The sequence below is a fragment of the Chiloscyllium plagiosum genome, chromosome 13, assembly GCF_004010195.1.
Source record: "Chiloscyllium plagiosum isolate BGI_BamShark_2017 chromosome 13, ASM401019v2, whole genome shotgun sequence".
NCBI lineage: Eukaryota > Metazoa > Chordata > Chondrichthyes > Orectolobiformes > Hemiscylliidae > Chiloscyllium > Chiloscyllium plagiosum.
The window spans coordinates 56,084,249-56,111,741 of NC_057722.1; the positions used below are offsets into that span (position 1 = coordinate 56,084,249).

General features: G+C 38.7%; 1 protein-coding gene across 29 annotated transcripts in view; it reads right to left on the reverse strand.

Annotated features, from left to right (window-relative positions):
* dlg1b (discs large MAGUK scaffold protein 1b) overlaps window positions 1-27,493 on the reverse strand; it is a 471,082-nt gene that overhangs the window by 96,502 nt on the left and 347,087 nt on the right. For all 29 annotated transcript variants that reach the window (XM_043702491.1, XM_043702499.1, XM_043702490.1 and 26 more), the window contains one exon: window positions 13,679-13,814. In XM_043702491.1, coding sequence (XP_043558426.1) covers window positions 13,679-13,814 — 136 coding nt within the window. The remainder of the gene's footprint in view (window positions 1-13,678; window positions 13,815-27,493) is intronic.

The following is a 27,493-nucleotide window of genomic DNA, read 5'->3' on the forward strand; positions in this document are numbered from 1 at the left end:
CGCAAGGGACTGAATATCATCCCTTACCAACATGGCCACCCCAGCCCCTCTGCCCGTCAGTCTGTCCTTAGAGGGAGACAGGCCAAATGGGACCAGGTCAGATTGGGATGTCTGATCTGCAAGGATGAGTTGGATTTTAGGGTCTGTTTCCGTGCTGTATGACTATTCATATTAAGTCTTTCTGTAACATAAAATACACTGGTGTAAGTTGTTAACTACAGTATTCAATAAAATTCCATTGAATGTAACTTATGGAATTCTGATTAAGAGAATCAAGAATAACACCCCTGAGGGGGTAAATAGTTAGTTATTTGAGCTGATTTTTAGGAATCTAAATTAGGAGCAAACGTAAAGGAAGTTGAATTCACATTCTTTGCAAAAATGAAATCACAGATGGACTAACTGAAGTTTTCAAGATTCTGAAGATGAAAAGACAAATTTGCATTTACATTGTGCTTTCACAAATTCAGGACATTGCAAAATAAATTAAGTATTCTAAAACATGCCACTACTACCCACCACCACCAAAGTATTTGCTAATTATTACAGAGGAGCAGTGGCAGAAGGATTTGAAGCATTTGAAATGTGAGTGGGGCCCATAACCTTTCGACTCAGGAAGGGAATGTGCTATAACTGACCAAAAAGACAAATCAATCAGCTGCACCACTACAAAGTTTCCAAAATCAGAGAACATAACATTTGAGAACAATTTATGAAGAAATGCTCAAGAGAGTAACTCGAAGTGGTTCCAGACAGAAGGACACAGCAAGGAAAGAAGAGGATAGGAATGAAAAGTGTACAAGCATCATGAATGATTTTAGATCCATTTAGGAACATTCCTCCACTCTCACATTGTGTAAAGTGACTATTTGCCTTTGTATCATTCTGTGTTTTAAAAAAAAATCATTCATGGGATGTGGTGGGCCAACATTTATTGCATCCAGTTGCCGATGAGAAAGTGATGGTAACCTGCCTTGAGTTGCTGCAGTCCACATGCTTTAAGCATATCCACAACCAACTAGTATATGGTGACCTACTCTAATAGCCAGTTCAGTTCAGTTTCTGGTCAATTCTAACCTACAGTTGTTGATAGTGAGGGATTCAGTGACACATGACTATCAAGGGGCAATGGTATTTAGGTGTGGACTGCTTCTGCATGAAGAGCTGGGAGTAGTGTTGAAGTTAATGCAATTACCAGTGAACATTCTCATTTTGATCTTACAATAGAGGCAAGGTCATTGATGAAGCAGCTGAAGAGGCTGGATATTCTAATAAAAATAACAAAGGCATCTGCGTATACTATATGGTAATTATGGTAATCAGGGTGCTCAGGCATCTCTTCCGAATATAGACTGACAGGCAAAAAAAAAGACTATTCAAATATGGTTTCTGTTTCATAAAAGGCAAAGCTAAACAGTGCAGGTGCGAAGTTGCTTCCAATTTAGTAGAATTTGACATTAAAAGATAGTTGAATAAATATCAAACATTAATGGACAACAATTAGCATGTTTTCAATGGTCAATAATACAGTTAAAAATCCTATGAAACCTGAACTGTGGTTATTTTAGATGCTTCCAATTACTACAGACATCACAAAAACGTACGTCTGAAGCCTCTCTACAACACAATTACAAGCTAAGATCAATTACTGCACTACAAAAACCATCATTAATAAAACAAAATCCACATCTGAGCAGTAGCAATGACCTTCCATCTGGGACTTGGACACAGAGAGAACCTGAGAGAGGACAACTAATCAAGTAAGTTGCAAATGTGGACACTTCCACTTAATTTATTAGCCGTTTCTTAATACATTTTTGGCATAATTGTTCGCTGCACAATTGTTTAATGTATTCCATTACTTGAAAAGAAATACCTTAATTTAGCATCATGCCAAGTTCAGACTACATCCAAAAAAAATCTACCTTTAATTCTTAATTCATGCTTATTAGCCAAACAGTAGTGGTAGCATGCAGCATTGGTAATATAGTAATCATGAGTTACTTCAATCTGCATATAGACTGGGCAACTTAATGAGCATGAAAATTAGGGAGGATAAATTTCTGGACTATGTTACAGGTGGGTTTCTACAGTCAGGAGAGGAACTGATTAGACAACAGGCTGAGTATTAAAGAAAAAAAAATTGTGTGTTATAAAAGCTTTAATATTCCATTCATTCAGACAATTTGCAAGAAATACCAAATGAAGGGTCAAATCAATATTTGTTGAGAGTAGAGTCACCATCATAGAGAATCTCTTGCAGACGAGAAAGACTCTCTTTCACTCTCAAGGTAAGTCCTTAAGTGGCTATACAGACAAATAGATGTACCGCTGGCTCTCTTCTACTTGGAGCAGGTGGTGGTCATAGGAAGATGTGAGGAGATTATGGAATGTATTCGGCAAGCAAACTCAGATTAGTCAATTAGGGGAGGTGTTGCCATGGGAATGAATCAGTTAATACTGCCTGACAGTTGACTGGCAGGTTTTTCCATCAAGCCAAAGTGTTCTGCCTATCATGTAAGTAATGTGTCACATGAATTTCATTGCTGGTATAATTCCATTAAGGTCAGCCCTTGCCCCTAAACATGGTGGATCCTTTCAAAGAGCATATCCCTTCTGCTGTTTGCAACAAGCAGGGCACTCACTACACCCAAAGCGCACACTACACAGTATCAAATACTGGATGCAATTCTACAATTGGACAACATATGCTAGATAATTCAGAACGCCCAAAGAATTATACTCCTAATGAAGAGCTTATGTTTGTAACATTGGCTTTCCTGCTCCTCAGATGCTGCCTGACTGGCTGCGCTCATCCAGCACTACATTTTTTGACTCTGATGTCCAGCATCTGCAGTCCTCATATGTACTGAAAGCTACATTTATAGATACATAGGGCACTTTTATCTGCAATTTAAAAAAATGCAATTCACAGGCATTTGCTGACTCATTTCTCAGGGAAATACCTTGACCAATCACAGTCAACCTACCTTTTAAAAAAAAATTGAACAGTCTATCATTGTTAACCGTGCACTTTTCACACCTCAACCAATCAGCACTCTGCTCAGTTTAAATGTTAGCTTGCCCTTTAAATTAACATGCTTGCAAATTGCCTGAATGAATGCAAGACAAAAAGTTTTGACAAAATTTGTCTTTTTTCATTGATACTCACATTCCATACCACCAAACCACACATTGTAGAACAGGCTACTTTAGATCTAGTAATGTAATTAAAAAGGGTTTCTTAAATAACCTTACTGCAAGACCTTTAAGGATGTCTGACCATAATGTGACAGAACTAATTTAATCTCAAAACAGAGTATTCAATTTGAACAATCAAAATTGTGTGGGTCTGAGGTAGATTGGGATAATACTTCGAAAGATACAATGGTGCTATGTATAGTCTTAATGAATTAATTATTTCATGGTGTGCAGAAATTATATACTCCTTCAAAACACAAAAATGCACAGCATAGTCAATTACAACTAACACACATAACTTAAGGCTTGCACAAGGTTAAAAGGAAAGGTCTATAAAGGTGCTAGAAATAGTAGTAAGCCCATAGATCAGGAGGATTTTACAGTATAATAAAGGAAGACAAAGAAACTGAAAAGTGGAATAAATATGAAAAAATTAAAAAAAACATTGTTAAACCTTCTAAAGGTAGTGAAAAACAAACATTTTGTCAAGACAAATTTGGTTACTGCAGGCAGAGTGAGGAAAATTTACAATGGTGAATAGAGAAATGGCAGAGAAGCTAAATGATTGCTCTATATTTATTTTCACAGAGGAAGAGACAATAAATTGATCTGAATTAACAATGTAAGGGATGAGAGAGAATGAGGAAATGAAGGAAATTAATTTTGGTAAGGTGGTTATGGTGAAGAAAGTAATAGGATAGAAGGTGGATAATTCATTGGGACTCAGAAATCTGTAACACAGTTTTGAAAGAGATAACAATTGAAACGATAGTTGCATTGGTGAAATCATCCAAAATTCTGTGGATTCTACAATGACTCTTGCAGATCGGAAGGTGGAGAATGTCACCTCATTATTTCAGAAGTGAAGCAGAACACGGGGAGCCATAAATCTGCCAGCCTTGCATCAGGAACAGGGAAAATGCTAAATCAATGATAAAGAATGTGATAAATGGGCTCTTGGATGACTATTGCCATTGGCTATTGTCAGCATGAATATCTGACAGTCTAAACATTTTTGAGAATGGTTCTAATAGAATTGATAAAGGTTGACAAAGTATACTTGGATTTTCAGAAGGATTTAGATAAAGTCCTCCACAGGAGGTTGGTTAATAAAATTAAAGCATGTAGGACACGAGGAAATGTAATGGCATGGATTAAGGATTGACTAATGGGCAGACAATAGGAGGGAAAAAAAAGGTTATTCACTCTTTGGCAAGCTGTGATTAGAGGGATACCACAGGTACTTGGGCTCCAGCTGTTCATAACACACCTCAATAACTTGAATCTCGACACCAAATCTAACATTTTCAAATACCAGATGACGTGAAGTTAGGTAGGAATGTGCTGTGAAGATGTTGCAAAACAGCGTCTAGAAGACATGGACAGACTTGGTAATGAGCAAGAACCATAGCAAACGGAATATAATGTGGAAAAATGAGAAGTTTCCCATTTTTGCTTGGAGGTATAGATATGCAAAATATTTCTGAAAAGAGAATAGAAAGTGTGGATGTAAAAAGAAACTTGGGTGTCCCTGTCAGTGCCACTGAAATCTAATGTAAGGTGCCACAAGCAAATACGAAGACTAATTGTACTCCAATTTTCCCGCGATAATAACTAATGGTACATTAGTCTTTATTGCAGGAAGATTGGAGTACTTAGGAGAATTTCTTTAACTCAGATAACTGTGAAATATTTGGAATTATCTATCTCAGAGGTGTGTGGAAGCTCAATCATTGAACATGTTTAGAAATTGGCATATTTCTACCTAACCATCAATGGCAAAGCCATAATGGGATAGTCCGGGGGGCGGAAGGATGAAGGTGTTGAAATACATGTACTACCATGATCGTATCGAATGGTGCAGCCGACTAGATGGGGTGAATGGTCTCTACTCCTGCTTCTATTCATAAACATATTGGGTAGTCTCAGTTCATACACAAATTCTAGGACTTATGATGAGAATGAATGACATTTCTTGCAATCAAACTGAGAAACTGCATTTTAAAAAATTTTGAACCTATGCAAATTGGGTAGAGGGGGGGCAAAAAAAACAACTGAAATTCTCCATGACCAACTAGCGGCAGTGGTCCTTGGTGAGGAATAGTTTCTGTTTATGCTGCAATTACGAAGCACTTTTTCATGCAAAGAGTATTGGAATTATAAAACTTACTTGCCCAGAAAACTGAATGCAGGGTGAATTGGAATTTTCAAGCATGAGGTCAACAGATGATAGACAAAAGGTGCCAAGAGATTGGAACAAAGGTGGCTAAATAGTGCTGACATACAGATCAATAGTTTAACTGAACAATGGAAGAGGCCAGAGGGGCTAAGTGACCTATCTCTGCTGCAATGCCTTTGCAAAACTCAAATATCTCAAGTATTCTTCATACTAATGAAATAATGCAATATTATAGAGGTCACCTATTAACTCGTAACTAACTTCCTGAGTTATATCAAACACAACACTGATCCAAGCATTGATCAAGCTATCAAACACCCAAGTCTAAATGCACAGATTGAAAGGCATGGCCAAATGTTTCACCATTAACAGGACATTTAAAACAAAGTTTAAAAGAAAGTGGAAAAAGTTGCTTCTTAATAATCTATGTTTCAGTGTTCTTTCAATCTTTTCTGAATTTTCAGAATAAGAGAACACATTCAATTTTATTATACACCATTCCTAAAGCCAAGACCTGTGATATTCCACTCATTAGAATGAACTATTGCCAAGAGTGATTCAGACTGTAGGTAAAAAAAAAATCTATTTCTTACACTTCTAAAACAAATATTATTTATACAGTTCACATAATGCACGCTCAGTTGTTTCACTCCATTTAGTACAGCCTACTTTGTTATACAATATTCAGAATGAACTCCATGAAATATCATGCAAACTTAATATTCTGTTGCCAATTAAATAAATAAATGCTCACACAAGCAATTCTCATGTGGAATGGTGTGGAATTAGAATATTAATGTTTCAAGCTTTAGGATGATGGATAGATTTAATAAATACTGTAGTTAAATCTAAAACCAAGCCTGTTTGCAGCCCTCAGAATAATGCATGGCTCAAATACAGAAGGAAATCATTTGACCTATTAAGCCAGCTCCTTTCTAATGCAGTTCGCACAGCCTTGTAACTTTCTCTGCTTTGAACATTTCTTTAATTTCTATTTAAGAGGCACACTGACCACTGTCATAACCTCTCAAAGCAACAAAGCATTTCAAAATCTCAACAATCCTCTGTGCAGAGAGATGTGGTCTAGTTTCATCCTTAGCCTTTTTGTAGATCATTTTAAAAATTGATGATTCTCATGACTGAACACCAAGTCTTTGCCTGATAATTATTAGATTGAACCAGTCATAACTTAAAAATGTTTACCGTGTCTTCTAACCTTATGGCCTCCAGTGGTGATCTCTTCTTTAGACTCAAGTTTCCCAATCTGGTTTCCATTTAGTGCTTTACTGAGGTCATGGATACGCAATGTTCTTTCTAAAATTGGGGTGCAAAAGTTCTAACTGTAGCCTAACCAAAACTTTACTCGAAGTAATTATTTCTTTACTCTTGTACCCATATTTAAAATCCAAAATTTCATTTACCTACACATATTTGTGAATTTTAGTTCCATGATCATCCATCTCCTCTAATGCCTGTTAAGTGCTTGCTTCCATTCTGCAGAGGGGAAAGAGTTTAGGGTGTGGAAAAGTTGGAGCAACTTTAAGATCCCAAGATCATAAAATGCAATGAAAGCTGCAGTTGGTGTGTTTTTACATAACTAGTTTGTGAATGTGTGAGGATTAGATTTATTGCCCATTCCAAAGTGCTGCTGAGAAGATATTTGTCAGCAGCCTTCTTGAATTACAGTACCTTATAGTCCCACGATTTGATCCAGTGCTGATGAAGGAATATTAATAACGTTTCTAAGTCAGAACGGTCTAATGGTGCTGAGATGATGATGTTTCCATGTGCCTGCTGTCCTTTTTGTAGTAAAGGTGCAGGATGGCAAGGAGCTATTAAAATAAAACTGTGCAAGCCGCTGTAGTCAATAATATTGTTGATACACACTGCAGTTATAGTGCGTTGATGGTCAAGTGAATGAATATGGTAAAACACTGTATGCCACTTATACCACATATCTGGTTCAATGCAGATTTCATATCATTCAAGTCTACTCCTGACTTTTGCCTTTTAAGTGGTGAAAAGGTTGGTGAGTAAGATGGTGATTTTGGCAGCACAGAATACTCAATCTGTACTTGCAGTCAAAACAATTGTGAAGCTGGCCCACTTGAATTTCTGAGTGGGGATAACCCCAATAATATGATGGGAAATTGGACAATGGTTAAATGTTGAGGGAAGTTGGTTACATTCTCTCTTGCTGAGCTGGTCACCATCAAGTAAGACATACTGCCAATGCCACTTGCTACTTATCAGCCTAAGCCTGAATGTTGCTGAAAATGTGTTGCTGGAAAAGAGCTGCAGGTCAGGCAGCATCCAAGGAGCAGGAGAATTGGCGTTACGGGCATGAGCCCTTCTTCAGGAATCCTGAAGATTCCTGAAGAAGGGCTTATGCCCGAAACATCGATTCGTCTGTTCCTTGGATGCTGCTTGACCTGCTGCGCTTTTCCAGCAACACATTTTCAGCTCTGATCTCCAGCATCTGCAGTCCTCACTTTCTCCTAAGCCTGAATGTTGTCCAAGTATTCCATGTTTTCATGTACACTCTGATGAATTGTGAATGGACTTAAACATTTAAATCATTAAAGAGCACCATCACTTTTGATCTTACAATAGTGGAAAGATGACGCGAGTGAAGATGACTGGTTCGAGACACTCCAGTATCAATGTTCCAGAGCTGAGATTATTGGCCTCCAGCTACCAAAATGACCTCGCTGTATGATATCTCTATGGTGGAGAACATTTTCTCTGACTCTCATTGAATACAGTTTTGCTAGGGCTCCTTGATGCATGATCAAATGCTACCTGATGTCAAAAGCAGTCAACTTCCTCTCAGTTCTGCAATTCTGCTCTCTTTCCTGATATTTTGACCAAGGTTGAGATCTGGAGCAAAGTGGTTCTAGTGGAGCCACAATTCAGCATCACTGAGCAGGTCACTGCTTTAAACGTTACTTTATAATACTATGACACCTTTCATCACTTTCTTGATGACTGAAAAAGTAGGCTGATGGGGCAGGAGATGGACATATTGGGTTTGTCCTTCTTTTTGTGGCAAGATATACCAGGAAACCTTTTCACTTTCTTAGATGGATGCCAGTGCTGTATCTGCTGAACTGGAACAACTTGCCTAGTATCATGTTCCAGAACTCAACAAGTCTTTCTTGCAATAGATCAGGGACTACAGACGTTGCTGCATCCAGTGTCTTCAGCTGTTTCTAGATAGCACATGGAGTGAATTGAAATGACTGAAGACTCTCAAGTTAGAAGTGCAGTATTTGGGCCTGAACTTACTTGGATGATCACAGTCAATTTAAGCTGTTCCTCACGATCCATTTGTGCAGTAAATGGCCACACCTTTGCTCACCCTTCCTTGAGTGATCATGGGTTTTTTGGGATTTTAAACTAATCTGAATCCATGTTATTTAATACGGTGATAGCATTAAACAATATGTAAGATGTTGCCATTGTGTAAGAAACAGTTGTGCAGCTGTCACTCCTACCTACAGTTAGGTATATCAGTGAGAATGAGGTCAAGTAAGCCTGTCTTTCTGTCAATTCTCTCACCACCTGGCACTGCCCAGTCTTGTCCTTCAGGATGAGGTCAACACTGCTATGGTAGTACTAACAATCCACTCTCAGTAACAGGCATTCATTTTCACTGTCCAGCAGAATCATGCCCTTGCTATCCTCAATGCCTTCCTTCCAAATATTTAAATTGGAGAAGCGATGGTTTGATCAACTGAAAGGCAACAGGTGATAATGAAGAGTGGGCGTCCTTTCCAGGTTTGACCTGATACCATGAAAATGGCATTGTCTGTAGAACATCTGTTAAGGATCCTACAGCCACTAGAGTTCTACCTCTAATGGATCTGTCCTGCCAGTTGGAGTGCAAGCTGATTATTACCTTTGTGGTAAAAGTCACTTTTTGGGTGACAAAAATGATTTTCTTGTTAATAAGATGAAACAATCATTCTGTCCATCTCTCTCCAACAAGATGGCAACTTAGCTGTACTACTTAACCTAAGGAAAAACAGGTAACATCCAATATCAAATGGGTAAACTGCTAAAATAGAAAGCTGTCTGGGTTCATTGTCATTCAATAATGTTGCAGCGCTCAAGGATGAAACATGAACACAGCCCTGTGATTTTTCTTTGAAATGTTTAGCTTTTGCTGTCAACTTCTGAAGTTGATAAATGTAAGGCTGGAGCTTCCACATTAGTGAAGGAAAATAACCTGTTATTCCTGTCTCTTAGGTAGACAATGAGAGGACTCAAAAGTAAATTAACCAGTGACTGCAGGGACAAAAAACAGCTTATGGCTCTTTTCCCTCCTCCCTCATAAATACCATTTATAAGGCACAGGAAAAATAAACTCAAGCAAAACACCATTCAACCTGAAAATATTAGCTAAATATAAAACACAAAGAACCGAATACACCATTGATGCTCGAAATGGTGTCTTCAGTTATTCACTACTAAATCATTTTAAATAGAAATACTGCAAGGACACTGAAGTGCAGCTTACCTCACAGGATGACGCATGAACAATGAGAAAACATGGGATCTGAACTGTGAATAATCTTAATATTTAATTGTGGGATTAAAATGTAAATCATAATTTTAAAAGGTCTCCTACCATAGAAAATCTTGACAAGTTTTATTAAAATTTTGATTAGTTTTAGTCATTAAGATAGATGAAAGCCAAATTCCATATTCCAATAAGCAAACACTTTCAAAACTAATTCTCAATTCCATTTCACAGGAATACCAAAGCATCTAACACCTGCTTTAGAACAGTCACAAATAACTTGCACATTTCTTTAAAGATTGCATAGTGTGCCAATGGGCTTTGCATAAAGCCAATTTAGGCACACCTTCAAGATTACAGGAGATGATGTGAGGGCCAAAGATGTAGGTTTTCAGGGTGTCTGTGAAGGTAGTGATGGGACTGCATGAAGGTATACATTGTAGTAGGGGTTGGGGGACAAGTTCTTTGGTAGTGGCTGGTGTGTTCTGATGTGGTGGCTGGTGTGATGCGTGGGCGGGGGGGGGCGCGGGGGAACAGCTGAGGTTACATTTGTGAACTGCAATATGACACTGGGTAACAATTCAAAGTTTGTGAGAAGATTTGTAGCTCGGGTGCTCGTTGTTGTGGTTCTGTTCGCCGAGCTGGGAATTTGTGTTGCAGATGTTTCGTCTCCTGTCTAGGTGACATCCTCAGCGCTTCTGTGATCTTTCCTCCGGCATTTATAGTGATTTGTATCTGCCGCTTCCGGTTGTCAGTTCCAGCTATCCGCTGCAGTGGTCGGTATATTGGGTCCAGGTCGATGCACTTATTGACTGAATCTGTGGAAGAGTGCCATGCCTCTAGGAATTCCCTGGCTGTTCTCTGTTTGGCTTGTCCTATAATAGTAGTGTTGTCCCAGTCGAATTCATGTTGCTTGTCATCTGCGTGTGTGGCTACTAAGGATAGCTGGTCGTGTCGTTTCGTAGCTAGTGGACAGCAGGAACTGACAACCGGAAGCGGCAGATTCAAACCACTACAAATGCCGGAGGAAAGATCACAGAAGCGCTTCACAGGAGGCTCCTAAGCACCGAGGATGTCACCTAGACAGGGGACGAAACGTCTGCAACACAAATTACCAGCTCGGCGAACAGAACCACAACACTGGGTAACAATACCACATCAGGGGCAGGTTGAAAATTCCCTGCTTGAAAAGGGAATTGTCCTTCCACCATGTTCAGGGCAGACATTTGTTCACAGAAATGTTTAACTCAACTGAGTTGAAGAAAAGCGCAACTTTGCTTAGGGTCGATCATTTTATATCTTCAAGTTTTAAATGTTGCCATTAAATTTAAATGGTGAGTTTGAAGGAAGTTTGTTCATTCAACAGGAAAGCTTCTGGTAACTCAAGGTGCATAAACAGATAGGGTACAGATATGTAAACTGAAAATCATACCCTTCCTTTGGTTACAAAAGGAAATTTACAGCTACCTTCGAGATGGACTGAAGGACTGGCTGCATTATTTATGACAATCAGGTAACAAAAACTAAATTAACTCAGTATTTAACTCTCAACATTTCCTACAATAATGATGACAATTCAAAATACATAATTTGCTGTACAAGACTTTGTGGTAATTTGAAGTCACAGTGCTATGTACACCTAAATCTTTCTAAGGGCCTCCTGTGGCCAACCTCAAATTTGCTCAATGAAAGTATTTTGCATTTCCTCTGCCTGAAGAATAGTCTCACAGGACATATCTCTCCTGTTACGTTCATCTGACTGAGTTTAATGGATTGAAAATCAAACAGCTATTGAAGACGATCAGTGCATCAGAGCAGATTACTGCCCAGGCAGTGGTGAGAAAAATCTATTACATAAGTGTTGAAAACACAGAAAATATAAATCAAATGTATCTGGTAAAACATTCCAAAGACTTCTGAGTATACATAGTACACAATTATAGCAAACAAATGAAAAAAACTAGGCATATAATCATATTTCCCATATACTGCAGTTACAATTTTAAAGAAACCTAACACTGAATATATTTCAAAGGATATCTCAAAAACAGGGCAGCACAGTATTTCAGTGGTTAGCACTGCTGCCTCACAGGCCTGCGACCCCGGGTTCAATTCTAGCCTCTGACAACTGTGTGTGCAGTTTGCATGTTCTCCCCATGTCTGCGTGAGTTTCCTCCAGGTGCTTCAGTTTCCACACTCAGTCCAAAGATGTGCAGGTTAGTGGATTAGCCATGGGAAATGAAGAGTCAGAGGAACAAGGGGACGGGATTCTGGGTGGGATTCTCTTTACAGGATCGGTGTGGATTCAATGGGCCGAAAGGCCCACTTCCACACTGTAGAGATTCTATGAGTTGGAGGGGAAAGCAAAGCAAAAGTATGTGATACTAAGAAAACTCAACTAAAGGGATGGTGAAAGATAGAAAGATAGATTGAGAAAGATTCTGAAAATAGGAAAAAATATAACAAGCCATAGGGTAGCTTTTTTTTTTAAAACTCATCCATGGGATGTACACATCACTAATCAGGCCGGTATTTATTGGTCATCCCCACTTGCGCAGAAGGCAGTTAAGAGTCAATCACGTTGCTGTCATCTGGAATCACATGTAGGCCTGACCAGGTAAGGATGGCAGATTTCCCTCCCGGAAGCACATTAGTGATCCAGATGGGTTTTTCTGACATTCTGCAATGTTTCACCATCTGCCATGGCAGGATTTGAACCTGGGTCACCAGGTTTAAATCAGTCTAGAGTTAATACCACCAGGCCAATGTCTCCCCTGAGAAACTGTGACGCCTGAGGGTTTCTGAAGTACAAATACCATGCACACACTGGGCAAATGCCAGGCATCTTATCTTGAGACACACTTGAATAAGGTGAGAAATGAAGCATAATAAAAGGAACAAGGTTGCTTTGAGAAGGGGTTCAAAATTGCTGTAGACTTTCAGATGACCCTGGACCAGTGAAAAAGAGACTGAGATACAAAGAACAAGGAAATGTTGTCTGAAATGCTCAGTGAAGATTTGGGTTGGATGACTAGTCCGGATGGGCTCTCTCTGCTCAGTGGTCAATAGATCTGGATACTGAATGACTGTACAACTGACTGTTTGGAATTACATTACATGCCAAAATATTTTGTTTATTATTTCAGGTACAAGTTGGGATCAAAAGTGCAAATGAAGCAAAATAGTGGACAGATGGCTCCAAGACATTTAATGATTAAACCAGAGAGAAAGCAGCCACAAATAAATTGATTCATTTTGCATTCTCAGTCATCATTTCCCTACAGCCAAATAAATCAAGTGGTTGGAACATCTGTTCTGTACCAATGTGACCAATTGATCAAAGTGTGAAAAAACACATGTGCCAGTACAGGCCACAAGACAACAATTAGGAATTGGGACCATCATAGGAGAATTGGAAATTCACCTGCAGCAGCCACAAACAGTATGTTGATAGCTTTGACTACTGACAAAACCTCCCCAGATGGTGAATGGCTGTGCATTATAAACAGAAAATATTCACTGTGAAACTCAGATATCATGTCTAAACAAAATATTGCTTTGAAATTTGTGTGTATTAAAGCTATTCTTCAAAGCCCCTAATTAACTTATAATGAGGGCAAAGTGCTTCCTTTTAGGAGCAGCTAAGTGTTGGTTAATAATGGATATTAAACTGATTACTGGATTAAAGGACAAAAGGAACAGATACTTTTATTAAAAACCATTTCATGTTAGCCATTGAGCAAGAGATGCATTATAATTTAAACAAACTTTACCTGGTCATTTCATCATCACCCATGACTTTGGTAATTGGTGAGTATCTGCCTGGTGATGATGGAGGAAGTGTCGGTTTGTATTCTGTGTTCACTAAATAGTTTGGTGGCGTTATATGGTTTTCCAATTGGGGGTAGGCTGCAACACAAAATGAGGAGAATTGGTAACAATCATATTTTTGCAAACACCTTGACATTTTTGTTACAAGACTCTTTAAAAAAAAAATGCAACGTACATGCATCGGATTAAAACAAATCAGGGTAAAATTCAATTAATCAAACTATTTATTCTACAACGCACACAAAAATGTTTTGTGATCCCTTTGGCAAGTTTGGATGAAGTAGCTCAAGACTAGCATTCTAGAGCACTGCTATTATCCCACAGAATGTGTAAAAGGCCTTCATACTTTAAGTACCAAACTTTATATCGTTAGTAATGGATGGATTGGATTGTGGGATCCAAAAAACCTAATTACACTTCCACAAGGATACACAAAACACATTTGTTTCTTTATGTCCAGAAGCAGAAAGTGGACTTCTATTAGATAAATTGCATAATTATAAACATCCAGTCAACAAATCATCCACCTAAGATCAGAATGATGCGTGGCGTAGAAGCATGGGAAGATAGAAGGTGAAAAGAGAAAACTTGCTTATCGGCTGTAGAAATCGTATATAATTGCACAGTGAAGGAATGTGTAATCCTGCTCTTGCTGCCAAGTTCACATTTTGAAGCTGTGACTGATCTATTCAGAACAGCACTTTCAAACTACCGTTTTTGACCTCTAATTCACCATGACACTTGTGCAATTGTTGATCTGCTCAAACACTCCTTTAACTCCACTTTAGATCACTCTGTCCCTATCAAAACTTTGACTCAGTCTCTTTCTTCCTTGTCATTCCCTCCAACATAGTCCTCAGCTTCATTCTTTCATTCAACTAAGGTACAACTGCTCTTGCAATTTAGAACTGTTTATGTAATTTTATCTGAAATTGTGCGCTTTGCTGTGGTTAAGAGAATAAAGAGCTGTGGTTCTCTGTAATCAGGAAAATGGCTTGGTTGAAACCCGCGCTTAGGATGACCTCATCTCCCAAACACTTTTGTTTAATAAACTGTGATTTGACTTGCTACTAAATCTGATTCTTGAGTAATTTTTACCTACTACATAGTCCTCAGCTTCATTCTTTCAGTTCAACTAAGGCACAAATACCCTTGCAACTTATTCTCAGATTTGGCTGGATAACATCAAGAATCAGTTTGGAGGTAGTAGCAGAACATTTAGAAAATCATAATACAAATCAGGAAGAATCAGCATAGGCTTGTGAAAGTGAAAGTGTGTTTTTTTTTTGCCCCTTAATTCTTTCTTGGATGTTGCTGGCAAGGCCAGCATTTGTTGCCAATCCTTGAATTGAGTGCCTTGTTAGGCCACATGGGAACGTGTTCAAATAATGACCGAAAGCAATGAGTAGCGAAGATAGCCCTTTTATTCAGAAATTCCAAGTAGTACAAGTTCAAGGTAGCAATAGAATTCTGAAATACAGTTCTTACAAGAGCCCCTTTATACACAGTTTTTACATATATTAAAATTCCATTACTACGATGTTACTTTTTTAACTTACAGTACACAAATGTTTAAGGGGCTTCTGTCCTGGGAGACAGGAGATGGATTAAAACGTGCTAAGTGCTGACTGCTACTCCTGATAGGATTAAGAGTATTTGTCCAGTCTGATTGCATAATTATAAGGTGTTAGTTCCTTTCGTCTTTTAAGTTAGTAAATGCTAGTTAAAAATGCTAGGCCTATATGCTCTAAATAAATTAGAAATTGTACTCGAATTTAATAAAGGATATTAAACGGATTACCACAGCTGGTTTGAGAGTTTTGTTTACTATTTGCAGGTGAGAGAATCATTCAGTCATGCAATTTCGCATAAGCACTGTTTTGACTGCTAGTTTCTCAAAGGGATAGGGGCCCAGCTAAAAGGTATTTAACAAATATATATAAATTGGGGAAAATGCTTGGTGTTCTGTAACCTATTCATGTCCAAGAGAGGGTTGGTAAGGGCTGATTAATATTATAATCTTTCGTGGAGATGTGATAGCGGGATTGTACTGTTCACGTTACACATATTCAGAGGTTAACAAGGCCTAAACACCGCTTGTAGCAGAGGCTGATAAGGTGTGAAAATGCAGTAATTGGTTAGAAAGGGCTGTTTTAATTTGGTCTATCTTATGATAGTAAAATATGCTATAGAACCACGGTTTTTATGAATAAATGAATGAAACCATGTTTTAGTTGGGAGTTATGAATGAATGAAACATAAATAAGGTGCTTGCTTATGAGTGGGTTGGTAAAGGAGTTATTTATGAATGAATGAACAGGAACCCGGTATTAATGAATATAGCAAGCTGGTGAGTTAATAAAGATAACCTGTAACACAATGTCTCATAGCCATTTCAGAGGGATGTTAACAGTAAACTATACGGATTTCCTTCCTGACAGGACACGAGTGATCCATGCATGATTTCATATCAAACAATGATAGTCATCATGTCACCAGATTGCAGATTTAATAGTTTTACGATAAATTCCACCAGCTGACTGGAATTTGAATCCATGCCCCCACATCTTTTGCCAGGGTCTCTGAATTTCTAGTTTAGTGACATTATTACTCCATTACCCTCTCTCCTTTTTAGCTTTCCAATGCATCCATATTTAACTCCTTTATGGCTTTGCTCATCTTCAACTTGCCTGCCTCCTCACCAGCTCCTGAGGCATGCTGCTTTTTTCTCTGCCCATTACAGACAACTGTGCAATCATCTAGACCCTCCTTGCAACATTGCAATTCCCTCTACATCTTTTTCAACCCACCTTTCTAACTAATTTCTTTCACTGCTTTTGATCAACCCTCTTTATATTTGGCTTGGTATTTGTAATTCTGATTTTCAGCTGTGAACCAACTTGCAAATCCTACTCAACTGATGAAATCAAATAAGTATAAGATTCTGTAATTCAGGAAGATTTAATTTGGTATCCAGCATAAATTTAAATAAAATTGTTGATACATTATGACAACTGATTTAGAGATTTCATAATGCATGCAGAAAGCCAAATAATTCTAACACTTAAGTATTTGACAAATGTTAGTTGCGGAAGCAAAAGAAATGTTAAATAGATAATTATACAGAACATGTTGTTCTTGGAGATGATTGCATCCAAGAGGTTCAGAAAATGTGCATTTTTTCATATATGAATAGATTAACCACACATCACCATGTACATCTCATTCCTATCCAGTATTTTACACAAGCTGTTCAACTTATCTTTAACCACTTCCATACACAGATTACATGTTCAAATACATATGGAAAGTGTAGGAGACTTGGCAATGAGTCAATTCAAAAGGTATTTGTAATACAGAGACATACAGAATTCGGTGTTATGGTTATATCCCATTTTAAGTAGTTCTCAATGGAGTTTTCTCATTCTTAAATAATCAAAGAAAGCAACTACTTAACCAGTTATGAAGTACTTGGGAACTGGCAGAGGGGCCAAAATCAATCTCATTCAACCCAGAAGACTGACCAGGAGACCAGTGGTTCTAACCCCAATCACAACCTTTACTACAACTTAGATTCTCCAAGGACCCTCCAAAACACTCAATCACTATCAGCCTAACAGCAAAGCAGAGCACTATGATATACATTGCGCCAACTAACGACCCCATCACAGAGTGGCCACTGGCTCTCCAGAGGAAGAGGGGAACAAAGACAAGTAAGTCTAGGAAATGTGAAACTTTCCTTTTTTTTAAACCTTATACACTTCGATTGCATGATTAATTATTTTATCATTTTATATTTTGTAGAAACTTCTAGATGAAAGACCAAATGTACATCTATGAGTAAATATTGCCTGTGTGACTGGTGTTAAATCATTAACAGGAATTGATAGCGAGAGCCAATATGATGGATAGGAAAAGGGAAGTGCAGGACATCTATCTAATCTATGTTGTATCTGTTGTGATCTAAGGGTACTCATTGAAAGGTTTAGATTCACTTATTTTGAGGGTATAACTAAATTAATTAGGGGACACCAAGTCTGGGAAACAGTCAGAGGGGGAAAAGTCCATTTAGATGTTAAGCATATTCAGTTCAGGTTGTGACCATGGGTTCTGACCATGACTGATCCTTTTTTAATATTTAATCTATTTTTTCTAATCAACTTGTTCAGAGATGGTATTACAGCAGGTGGATCTTGAACCTGGGCGTCTCAGTCCATTGGAAGGAGCACTGTTATTACACAAGGAGAAAGAAAGAACTGCGGATGCTGGAGATCAGGGTTTAAAAGTGTTGCACTGTAAAAGCACAGCACGTCAGGCAGTGTCTGAGGAGCGTCAGAGTCGATGTTTCAGGCATAAGGAATGTTTTTGGGGGGAGTGGTGGGAAAGAGATAAACAGGAGGTTGGGGTGAGGTAGCCGGGAAGGCGATCAGGTAGGGGGAGATGATGATAGGTCGGAGGGGAGGGTGGAGTGGATAGATGGGAAGGAAGATGGACAGGTAGGACAGTTTAAGAGGGCAGTGCCGAGTTGGAGGGTTGGATCTGGGATGAGGTGGGGGGAGGGGAGATGAGGAAGTTGACGTTGATGCTGTGTGGTTGGAGGGTCCCAAGGCGGAAGATGAGGTGTTCTTCATTCAGGCATTGGTTTGCTTGGATATGGAGGCGGCCCAGGACTTGCATATCCTTGGCGGCGTGGGAAAGGTAATTGAAGTGGTCGGCCATAGGGTGGTGGAGTTGTTTGATGCATGTGTCCCACAGATGTTCCTTGAAACGTTCCACGGGTTTGTCTCCCCAATGTAGAGGGGACCACATCGAGAGCAATGGACATAGTGGATGAGGTGTTTGGATGTGCACCATTAAAGGAAAGCATACCAAACGCTTTCTTCACTGTCCTATCTACTTGTGACTCCACTTTCAAGGAACTATGAACCAGCACTCCAAGATATCTCTGTTCAGTAACACTCCCCAGGACCTTAGCATTAAGTATACAAGTCCTGCCCTGATTTGCCTTTCTAAAATGTAGCACCTCACATTTGTATAAATTAAACTCCATGGTTCATTCACCCATCTGATCAAGATCTGTTGTACTCTGAGATTTCTTCACTGGCCACTGTACCTCTAATTTTGGTGTCATTTACAAACCTACTAACTGTACCTCCTAAGTTCACATCCAAATCATTTATATAAATGACAAAAAGCAGAGGAGCAAGCACTGATCCTTGCACTTGACTGGTCACAGGCCTCCAGTCGGAAAAGTAATCCTCCACCACCACCCTCTGGCTTTTACCTGCTTGCCAGTTCTATATCCAAATGGCTACTTCTGCCTCTATTCCGTGTGATCTAATGTTGCTAGCCAATCTACCATAAAGAATCTTGTCAAACATCTTACTGATCACGTCCACTGCTCTTCCCTCATCAATTTTCTTTGTTACTTCTTCAAAATACTCAATCGAATTAGTGAGACATGATTTCCCACACACAAGGCCATGTTGACTATCCCTAACCAGTCCTTGTCTATTGAAATGCATGTATGTCCTGTCCCTCAGGATTCCCTCCAACAACATGCCTACGACTGATGTCAGTTCACCGGTCTATAGTTCTCTGATCGTTCTTGCCACCTTTCTTAAATAATGGCACCACGTTAGCCAACCAGTCTTCCAGCACCTCACCTGCAGCTATCGATTATATAAATATCTCAGCAAGGGGCCCAGCAATCTCTTCTGTAGCTTCCCACAGTGTTGCAGGGTACACCTGATCAGGTCCCAAGGATTTATCTGCCTTTACACATTCTAAGATGTCCAGCACCTCCTTCTCTGTAATAAGGACATTTTTCAAGATGTTGCTATTTATTTCCCCATGTTCTCTATCTTCCATATCCTTCTCCACAGTAAACATTGATGCAAAATACTTGTTTAGTATCTCACCCATCTTCTGCAGTTCCACACATAGGTGGCCTTGCTGACCTTTAAGGGACCCTCTTTTCCTCCTAGTTATCCTTTTGATCTTAATGTACTTTTGAATCCCTCTGGATTCTCCTTAACCCGATATTCCAAAGTTATCTCATGTCTCCTTATGATCTTCCTGATTTCCCTCTTAAGTAGTCTCCTACTTCTTTTATACTTTTCTAGGGGATTTAATTTCTGCTGTCCATACCTAACATATGCTTTGTTTGTCTTCTTGATCACAATCTCAAGTTCACTAGTCATTCAGTATTCCCTATACTGACCACACTTGCCCTTCACCCTAACAATCTTTGGCCTCTTGTTATTTCATTTCCGAAGGTTTCCCATTTTCCAGCCATCCCTTCATCTGCGAACATCCGTCCCCAATTAAGTTTTGAAAGTTCTTGCCTAATAATGATTCACTCATTGACACCTCAGTCACTTGCCTTATTTCTTAAGAGGTGGCCATGTTTTGTACCTTCTCTCGTAAGTAGTTTCACATATTCAATCAGAAAATTTTCACGTACACACAAATTCCTCTCCATCCAACCATTAACACGATGGCAGTCCCATTTAACTTTAATGTTTGGAAAGTTAAAATCCCCTACCATAACCATAACTGAGATCCCTTTACAAATTTGTTTCTCAATTTCCTCTGACTATTGGTGGTCAACAGTACAATCCCAATCAGGGGATCAATCCTTTCTTAGTTTTCAGTTACACCGAAATAACTTCCCTGGACATATTCACAGGAATATCGTCCCTAAATACAGTCAAAATGTTATCCTTAATCAAAAACGCCAACCTCCCCTCCTCTCTTGCCCCCCTCCCCCTTTCGATCATTCCTATAGCACCTATTCTCTGGAACATTAAGCTGCCACACCTGTCCATCCCTGAGCCACGACTCTAATTGCTGTGATATCCCAGGTCCATGTTCCTAATCATGCCCTGAGTTCATCTGCCTTCCCTGTTAGGCCTGTTGTATTGAAACACGTGCAGTTTAATGTATCAGTCCTACCTCGCTCTCCACATTGTTCCTGCCTGTCCCATCTCTTTGACTTACTCTTTTTCCTAAATGTACTAGCCTCAGACTGATCACTTTCCTCACTCTGTCCTTGGGTACCATCCCCCTGCCTTTTACTATTTTAAATAGTCACTTCTACCCCAGATGAGATTCCAATGATCTAAAAAATGTGAACCCTTCTCCCCTGCACCAGCTCCTTAGCCACGCATTAATCCACTCTATCCTCCTATTCCTACCTGCACTAGCTTGAGGCACTGGAGTTAATCCAGATATTACTACCCTCAAGGACCTCCTTTTTAAATTCCTGTCTAAGTTCCTATATTCTCTCCTCAGAATCTTGTCCTTTTCACTTCCTATGTCTTCAGTTCCAATGGGTGCAATGACCTCCTGCTGGTACCACTCCCCTTTGAGAATATCCCAGAGTTTGAAAACAATACAACAGCTTGTGAAACAGTAATTATTGTTCCTAGAATTCAAGGGAATCAATTCCACCACTGAAAGTACCTTAAAAAAAGAGAGAGAGAGCGCAGCTCTTATAGCCACAATTTTTTCTCATCCTCCATCTTGGATTACTAATTATGTATTGGAGCCAAAAAACTTGGGTTGGGAATGCACCTGATATTGCAGGTATCACAGCATGTCTCCATTTAAATGCAAGTAATTTTAGTTTTAATTTAAAAAGTAACTTCCAGGAATGCATTTATGACACGGTGCATTCCTGGATAAGCTCAAGAGACAACGTAAAGAAAAAAAACCTTAGGTGAATAGTTTACTTGAATTTAATTCAATTTTTTTTTGAAACTGAGACACCATCAACTCAAAATCCTGGTATTCGTAGGTTAGATATAATAGTTTTTTTTAACTTTCTTATTGACCACTGTTCATTTTGGAATTTGATTAAAACACTGTGACATAGGATCAAGTGTACCAAGTAAGCTTTGTGATATTCATCAAAAATTATAAAAGGTTTTGTGTTGAATGAATTTCCAGATCAGGTTGTATATTATTTAAAAATGATGATAAGGAAACTATGGATAGAGATAGCAGAAAAAGTGAATTAAGTGCCCATTTCAACAAATATCCGTAGGCTTCAAGTAAGAAAATAAAATTGTAACAAACTCAGTCTTAAAGACAAAATACATCCTTTGATCCCAGCACTAAATTTAATGAATTGGGTTTTGCAAAGTTGTTTAAACGTAAAGATTACTGGAGATTTATCACAACAGCTGTTAAGGTCTCACTAGATTACCAAGAAAGGTCATTGATCAAGAACATGAATTTTTGAATCACGGTATTTAAGCACACATTTAAAAGAGAGCCTTGTAAAAATGATGTATAAATTATTTACAAAAATAGTACTTATGGAATCCTATAGTCTGCTGATAATTTAATAAAGGCAAAATACAATGCTGGCATTTCACAGCCTGACACCATTTCAAAAGCTTGGCGTGATACTGGTCAACGGTCAGCCTGGCTGAATTGAAAAGTCCTGCTCAATATGTAGATATAACATTATACAAAAGGATCAGGACACCTAATATTGTGTTTGAAATATAATTATTTACAGTTAAAAAAATACAGTGGAAAATTCATTCTGTGGAATAATCTTTCAAGTTTTCAGACACTGAAATTTGGTGCTATGTCAATCTGAAATAACCTTCAATAAACTGGAGACAATTGTAACAGAAACTTCCAGCTGACTTTGAAAAATTCAGCCTTTTGTTTCCCATCAAGAATTACTAGGCCTGATTTAAATTAGTGTATTTTCTGCACTTAATATATAAAACTCATTCATAATATATTGAATCTTCATTAGGCTAGACACATTTTATTATTTCCAAATCTAAAGTTTCTCACCAACTGATGAATTTTTGAGTTCTTGCAACAAAAATTAGGTATTTGCAAAGTTGCCATTGCTTATATTTAGAATTAATTATAAATTTATTACCTCTCATTGAATAAAACAAATATAATTTAAATATCAAATGTATCTCTAACTCCTAAATCGAAGGTAATGGTGCATTTGCACAAACTTAGAATTATTACTTTGAAAGGTTTATTAAGGTCTATGTTTGAAGAGGAACTTGATATCACTGAGACTTAAGTCCTCTTACAACAAGCCTAACTATTTGTTTCACATTATTCATTAATGGAAACATTTAGCATGATGTTGAATTTCTCTCTATACCTCAAGTATTCATTCACATCACTGTTGTCTAGGGGTAAAGAAGCAGAAAAGAGAAATATTTTCACTTATGAAATGAATGTATTAATATTTAAAATGTTAATACATTTTAAATAAAAATTAAAACAAATAGGCTTGCTATTGGGATGACAAACTTAATGTTTTCATAAATTGAAGGTCACCTATTCCAGCACAGCACACTTAATTATTTATTATAACTATCTGTAGATTGAAAGATTACTCATCTGTATGCTCATTCTTGATGCTGAAACCATATTATGCTTTTACTGTGTGTAAAAGCTGACTCACACCAAACCAGAGGAATTCAGTAATTGCAACCCAGTGAATTGGTTGTTGATTATCAAAGCCCCTCAAAGTTCACTTGATCAGAAATGATACCACTGGTATTGTAAATATTGATAGAAATAATGTTAGTGCTGACGTGCAGCATTCCACATAACCGTTGGAAGCAGAACATCCATCATGTTTCAATATTTTATCGAACTGCCACTTTCAAAATACATTGAGTTATGTCATGATGATGCATTTCTTTACACACAAATAATTAGTTGAAATGCATTATTTTTGATTGAGATAGTTAATGTCATAATAGCCTGGTAAATAAATAATACATTATTTAATTTCAAATTCATGTATTTCTCTTATTATTCCTCACAACAGCATACAAAGTCATGACTGGGTTGTAAATTATCCCATGTTGCATTACATGCTTGGAATCACTGATTTGAGACAAAGAACCCCATAAAAATCATTAAATTTTGATTCATATTCTTGTATAATACTTGATTCGATGGTGAATTACACAGGACACCTCTGATTTTCAATTCTATTAAACCGTCTTAAGGCTGACATTTCACATCAACTAGTTCATAGGATTACAGAATCATAGGATCCCCATGAGTGAAAGCAGACCATGCGGCCTATCCACACTGACTCTCAGGACAACATCCCAATCACATTCACTGCCTCGCCCCCACTTACAAATCCCCAGACACTATGGGCAATTTAGCACAGCCAATCCATCTAACCATCTCTGGACTGTGGGAAGAAACGAGAGCAGCTGGAAGAAATCCACGCAGACATTGGGAGAACCTGCAAATTCCACATAGACAGTCGCCAAAGGATGGAATTGAACCCAGGTCCCTAGCATTGGGAGGCAGCAGTGATAACTACTAAGCCACTGTGCCACCCTGATTAATTGGATTACAACTGTATAGCTTGCTAGCCAGCGTCAGAAAAGAGCTGAGGACGAACCACATTTTTGGGGAATTGGAACCACAAAGGCCAGGCTGAGCAACGATAATTGATTTCCTTCCTTAAAAAAACGCTTTTATCAACTAATTGCAGTTTTGACAATGACAACTCAACAGCTTTCTGATTACTTTTACAGAATTTGATTTGATTCACTATTTTTAAAAATCAAAACAGAATCCAAATTCTGTAAATGCTTTGATAGGTTTTCAACCAATTTTTTTTTTTTTTTTAAGATTGTCAGACTAGCCTCAGAATGACTAATAACAGTTGCAGAGCTCAGCAACTACCACAAATGTTCAATCATGGGAGATCCTGGCCAGTGAGAGCAACAGACCCCTTCATGTGGGTGGAAGGGGCACTGTGCTACAACAGCCCTTCCAACACAAATGCCTATTTGGGTGCGAACAGGGTAGTCATTGGATCACAGGTTAGAATGGAACCCTCATCAATCCTTGCCCCACCAAACTCAGGCACATAGGTGCTAACTGCAGTATGCAGCAGTGACCTGCTGAACTCAGTATATACACAGGGATCCTCAGCATATCAATTCTTCTCTTTTGCCTGTATGTTTAAAGATATATTGTTTGGGTAGCATTATGACTTTCACAGTATCTTCTAACTGCTGGAAGAGAAGAGTGGAAAACTGACAAAAATTATTTTTTAAAACATCCTACTCTATCTCAGGACCAATTTATTTTACTCTCAATGTTGAATCATAGCTAATGATTCACTGCCTGCCTGACAGTCGGGAAGACTAATCAATGTTTTGTTCATTAAATTGATCTCTGGCTCAGCACTTTAGCACAGCTAATGGCTTTGGTGCTCACTTCCTACCATCAGTGCCAGACTGAGTGCTGACAAATGCTCACATTCATTGGGTACATGTGATATCAGTAATCACATCACAGAATACAAACACAGCTAACTGAGCTTTTCAGTGAAACAGTCTCTGTCCATCAACTCTTCCTCTAATGTGCTTAAAGATAGGGCATGATATAATAAAGATCAAAATTCATCAGAATGGTTAAGACAATAAGAATAGAAAGATCAACCATACAATACAAGACCCTTATTTAAGTCCTGCAAAACAAACCTTCTTTCTGTCTCCTACTTGTTGAATCAGGTGTTAACTGAGATAATATTCACTGCAGTATTCAATGTTGACAAAGGGAAGAATGTGTTTTTTGAAACCAACTACCTGCATATGTAGTCAAAGACTTCAGAATGTTTCAGTCCAGGCACTGATCATCTATGCAGCTAGTAATTTGAACTGCTTGTGGGATCATCCTGCCTACTGTAAATATAGCATAGCAAGTGGCAACTTTTGACATGTGAATGCAGAGAAGGAAGCAATTTTGTAAAATTGTGCTCCCCACCTCCATCAATATTACAAAAATCTAGCATGCATTCTGCATCCACTGGTGTTTCTTCATTATCATTACTAAAAAAACCTGCTAGGACTTCTTTCATTCCTTTAGCTTATGACAAAGAAGGAATCATATGTAAGGTACAGACAGGATAGATCAAGTGAATCCTTAGAGGAGTATAAAGGAAGCAGCAGTAAACTTAAGAGGGAAATCAGGAGGGCAAAAAGGGGACATGAGATAGCTTTGGCAAATAGAATTAAGGAGAATCCAAAGGGTTTTTACAAATACATTAAGGACAAAAGGGTAACTAGGGAGAGATTAGGGCCCCTCAAAGATCAGCAAGGCGGCCTTTGTGTGCAGCCACAGAAAATGGGGAAGTTCCTAAATGAGTATTTTGCATCAGTATTTACTGTGGAACAGGATATGGAAGATATAGACTGTAGAGAAATAGATGATGACATCTTGCAAAATGTCCCAATTACAGAGGAGGAAGTGCTGGATGCCTTGAAACGGGTAAAGGTGGATAAGTCCCCAGGACCTGATCAGGTGTACCCGAGAACTCTGTGGGAAGCAAGAGAAGTGACTGCTGGGCCTCTTACTGAGATATTTTTGATTGAGTTTTTTGAAGAAGTAACAAAGAAGATTGATGAGGGCAGAGCAGTAGATGTGATCTATATGGACTTCAGTAAGGCGTTCAACAAGGTTCCCATGGGAGACTGAGGTTAGATCTCATGGAATACAGGGAGAACTAGCCATTTGGATACAGGACTGGCTCAAAAGGTAGAAGACAGGGTGGTGGTGGAGGGTTGTTTTTCAGACTGGAGGCCTGTGACAAGTGGAGTGCCACAAGGATTGGTGCTCGGTCCTCTACTTTTTTTTCATTTACATAAATGCGAGCATAAGAGCTATAGTTCGTAAGTTTGCAGATGACACCAAAATTGGAAGGGTAGTAGACAGTGAAGAAGATTACCTCAGATCTTGACCAGATTGGCCAATAGGCTGAGAAGTGGCAGATGGAGTTTAATTTAGATTTTGGGAAAGCAAATCACAGCAGGACTTATACACTTAATGGTAAGGTCCTAGGGAGTGTTGCTGAACAAAGAGACCTTGGAGTGCAGGTTCATAGCTCCTTGAAAGTGGAGTTGCAGGTAGATAGGATATTGAAGGCGGCGTTTTGTATGCTTTCTTTTATTGGTCAAAGTATTGAGTACAGGAGTTGGGAGGTCATGTTACGACTGTACAGGACATTGGTTAGGCCACTGTTGGAATATTGTGTGCAATTCTCGTCTCCTTCCTATCAGAAAGATGTTGTGAAACTTGAAAGGGTTCAGAAAAGATTTACAAGGATGTTGCCAGGGTTGGAGAATGAGAGCTGTAGGGAGGGGCTGAACAGGCTGGGGCTGTTTTCCCTGGAGCGTTGGAGACTGAGGGGCGACCTTATAGAGATTTAAAAAATTATGAGGGGCATGGATAGGGTAAATAGGCAGTCTTTTCCCTGGGGTCAGGGAGTCCAGAACTAGAGGGCATAGGTTTAGGGTGACAGGGGAAAGATATAAAAGAGACCTAAGGGGCAACTTGTTCACGCAGAGGTTGGTACGGGTATGGAATGAGTTGCCAGAGGAAGTGGTGGAAGCCGTACAATTGCAACATTTATGAGGCATTTGGATGGGTATATGAATAGGAAGAGTTTGGAGGGATATGGGCCGGGTGCTGGCAGGTGGGACTAGAATGGGTTGGGATATCTGATCGGCATGGACGGGTTGGACCGAAGGGTCTGTTACCATGCTGTACATCTCTATGACTCTATGACAAGACTGCTTGTATTATATCTAGTATTGATTGAGGAGAAAATTCCTCTGATAACATATTAAGCCATTATCTTCTGTCTCTGTTATTAATATCACTGATCCCATTCCTTTCGCTCACAACTGTTGGCAGAACCAGAGTGAACAAGTGTTTGCAACCTT